Source organism: Diadema antillarum, unplaced genomic scaffold (assembly GCF_040938485.1).
Source record: "Diadema antillarum isolate AM-2024a unplaced genomic scaffold, OU_Dant_1.0 scf00000007, whole genome shotgun sequence".
NCBI classification, from domain to species: domain Eukaryota; kingdom Metazoa; phylum Echinodermata; class Echinoidea; order Diadematoida; family Diadematidae; genus Diadema; species Diadema antillarum.
The window spans coordinates 4989350-4992659 of NW_027270896.1; the positions used below are offsets into that span (position 1 = coordinate 4989350).

The 3310-nt window shown below is 39.7% G+C and overlaps 1 protein-coding gene across 1 annotated transcript; it reads left to right on the plus strand.

The window, feature by feature from the left end:
- Positions 1 to 894: 894 nt before the first annotated feature.
- Positions 895 to 2976, plus strand: LOC139716863 (uncharacterized). The gene is made up of 3 exons (XM_071628395.1): positions 895 to 912; positions 1241 to 1912; positions 2968 to 2976. Exons 1-3 carry the CDS (start codon positions 895 to 897, stop codon positions 2974 to 2976), a joined length of 699 nt encoding a protein of 232 aa, XP_071484496.1.
- Positions 2977 to 3310: the final 334 nt, after the last annotated feature.

The window sequence follows — 3310 nt, forward strand, 5'->3', positions numbered from 1 at the left end:
TTTTCTCTCCGTTTACCTGGGTCCCTGCACACTATCCTCACAACCGGAATACGTTCCAGTGCAGGCGTCAAGTAGGCCCTGCTTCGGTCGATTTCGTGCTTTAGTAATTGCCGAACTCGTCTTCCATCTTTCATGACGTAATCGCAACCGTCATGTCTGGCTGGAGCTGGTCGCGTCGGTCCACGACGACCTTGATAAGTTCCCACTGAGTAGGCTTTATTAGCCCAAACTCATTTTTTTTTTTTTTTTTTTTTTTTTTTTTTTTTTTTTAGGAATGAGAATTCATTAAGCGAACAAACAAAGGCATTTTAATAGTGTATTGAAACTACGCTTCAGTTAGTAGTGGAAAAATTCCTTAGACCAGGAAAAGTTGTTAATTACAAGGCTTTGTGTTGATTTTTGTTCTAGAAGGGCAATGAAGTAAATTTAGCTTGGTTGCCACATTGGCAACCTTGTGTATCTTTTTTTGTTTAGCCTAATTACCATAATCATATAATTATTATGTGTGTAACATGTAATAAATTGCTAAACTTTAAAAGAAGACGCCTGAAATCATGAGTAATGCAACTTTTCGATGGTTTCCTATGATGGAGAATCCATTGATCACAAACGTTAAAATTTTGAAGTGATGTAAGTGTATTAAACATGTAAATCAGCATAATGATCTAATTTGCATATGGTATTATACATTCACCGTCTAGTAAATGGTACCATATTACTATATATGTTATATGACGTGGAGAAGTTGTTGAGTGGAAAGATTTTTGTTGAATCGTGTATAGGAGGTTTTGATATGAATTAAGCTCGGCTGCCACGTTGGCATCCTTGGACAATTATCTCCGATGGTCTAATAAGCATATTTGGCTAATTAGCTGCTTAATATGTTGCCTGTGCATGTTCACAGTCATCCAGGTAAAGTATCACATGAACAATATCGGTAAATCTAGTCAACTGGACTTACTTGTAATTTGGAGTAGCGACGTTTCGCCTCCGCTCCGGGACGCTTCATCAGGCCGACTGATCAGGGAAGACCAGCTGGATTCCTTCTTTGACCACATCAACAAGGTGAATAAATACATCAAGTTCACACAAGAGAGAGCAAAGGAGGGAAAAACTCGCTTTTCTGGATTGCCTTGTCAATATTCAGAGTGACGGTACGCTGCACACATCAGTCTATAGGAAAGAAACACACACGGATCAGTACCTTTCCTTTGATTCGCATCACCCCCTGGTCCACAAGCTAGGGGTAATCAAAACCCTACTCCACCGGGCAGATATCATCTGTTCTGATGAGGACACGAAAATCAAGGAAAACAGGCACGTTAAAGAGGCACTCAGCGCATGTGGATACAGCGGTTGGACATTCCAGAAGGCAGTTCAGAAATCCACACCAAGAAACAAGGACAAACCGAACCAAAGCAAGACAACGACAGAAAAGCGGAGGTACAACGTGACGGTTCCCTATGTCTTCGGACTTTCAGAGAAAATCCGTAGAATCTTCAGCAAACATCATATTCCTGTCTCTTTCAAGCCTACCAACACACTGAGACAGAAGTTAGTCCATCCTAAGGACAAGACCCCGAAGGACCAACAAAACAACGTGGTCTATGCTATCCAATGCAAGGATGATGAGTATGATGAGCTGTACATAGGAGAGACAAAGCAGACCTTAGCCAAACGTATGTACCAGCACAGACGAGCTAGCTCGTCTGGATGTGGAGACTCTGCCGTATACTCCCATCTGAACAGCAGTAACCACACCTTTGACAACAAGGACGTAGTCATCTTAGATCGCGAGCCAGGGTGGTTCGAGAGGGGAGTCAAAGAGTCCATCTACGTTAAAAGGGAGGAGCCATCCCTAAACCGAGGAGGGGGCCTGAGACACAACCTAGCCGGAGCCTACAACCCGGCGGTTCGGAAGATTCCTCGGCGCTTTCCGAAATTCCCCGACCCTGTTACGGGTCAACAACCAATTGCTGCCAAAGATCAGTCGGCCTGATGAAGCGTCCCGAAGCGGACGCGAAATGTCGCTACTCCAAATTACAAGTAAGTCCAGTTGACTAGATTTACCGATATTGTTCATGTGCTTAATATGTTGCTGATTCTAATCCAAGATACCCTACACGGATTATACATCTTTTCAAGGGTTTTCTATTTTCTATTACTAGGAATGTGTTCATACCAACAGTATCCATTTTGAAATGATTTATCAAAGTTTCTTGAATATGCAAAAGAGAACAACGGGCTATAATTTGCATATTCATCTATACGGTTTAGTAGATTGCGCCATATTCTATGAATGCGACATAAAAAAGTTGTTAAGCAGATTATTTCTGGTTGATTTGTGTGCTAGGTGGGTACGTGTTGAATTAAATCAAGCTCGGTTTCACCTTGGCAAACCTTGGGCAATTGGTTTAGTAGGCATGTTCAGTTAGTTTGCGTAATATGTTATATGTCCATAATTTAGTGTTTAATGACAAGGAAAAAGTGGACCTTTCTGAGGGAGTGAAACGAAAAAAGGGGGGTATATGAGGGCTTTGAATCTGGACCTATTACAAAAATTGTACAATTTTATTGTTGCATTACTATTTCTTGATCAAATTATTTGACATGTAAGAGCAGCGATAAAGAAGAGAGAGGGAGCTTTTTGTTTATCGTTGGAAATTAAACTCTGACAGCTTAAATCTTCATTCTAATTGACATCAATACCCATCTAAGAGTCGAAGCAGCAAAAAAGAAACAAACAAATAAAGAAAAGAAAGAACACACCTTGTACTAAACAACTTTTCAGCTCAACTATGTGCCATATTGTGTCTACCGTTTACTTGATCATCATACATACGCAAATTCGCTCGTTATGTTAATTATGATATTCAACATTTGCATCCTTTGCAAATGGAAGTTTTTGTTACAAATTCATATCTCTACCTTGTGAATCTCGAAACGTCCTATTATTCCTGCTTTCAGGCTCCCTAGATTTAAAACAGCAACATGTTACATAATTATTATTCTAATTATCAAAATGCTCTAACTAGATGGGAAAGATAATTGCCCCAGGTTGCAAGTAAGGTTGCTACCAAGCTTAATTTACTTCAATAATCATTTAGAGGACAAATCATCAGTGCAACAACAACAAGAACAACAAGAACAACAACAAAAACAACAACCTTTCGCTAGCAGCTTTTCTGTGGTACATTGTACCAACCATCGAACTATTAAACGTATTTTGCATATTAGCTCATTCTGTGAAAATGATATATAAGATATGATAATAATGGTCTTGGATAGAATCAAGTTTTGCTAATAAAAC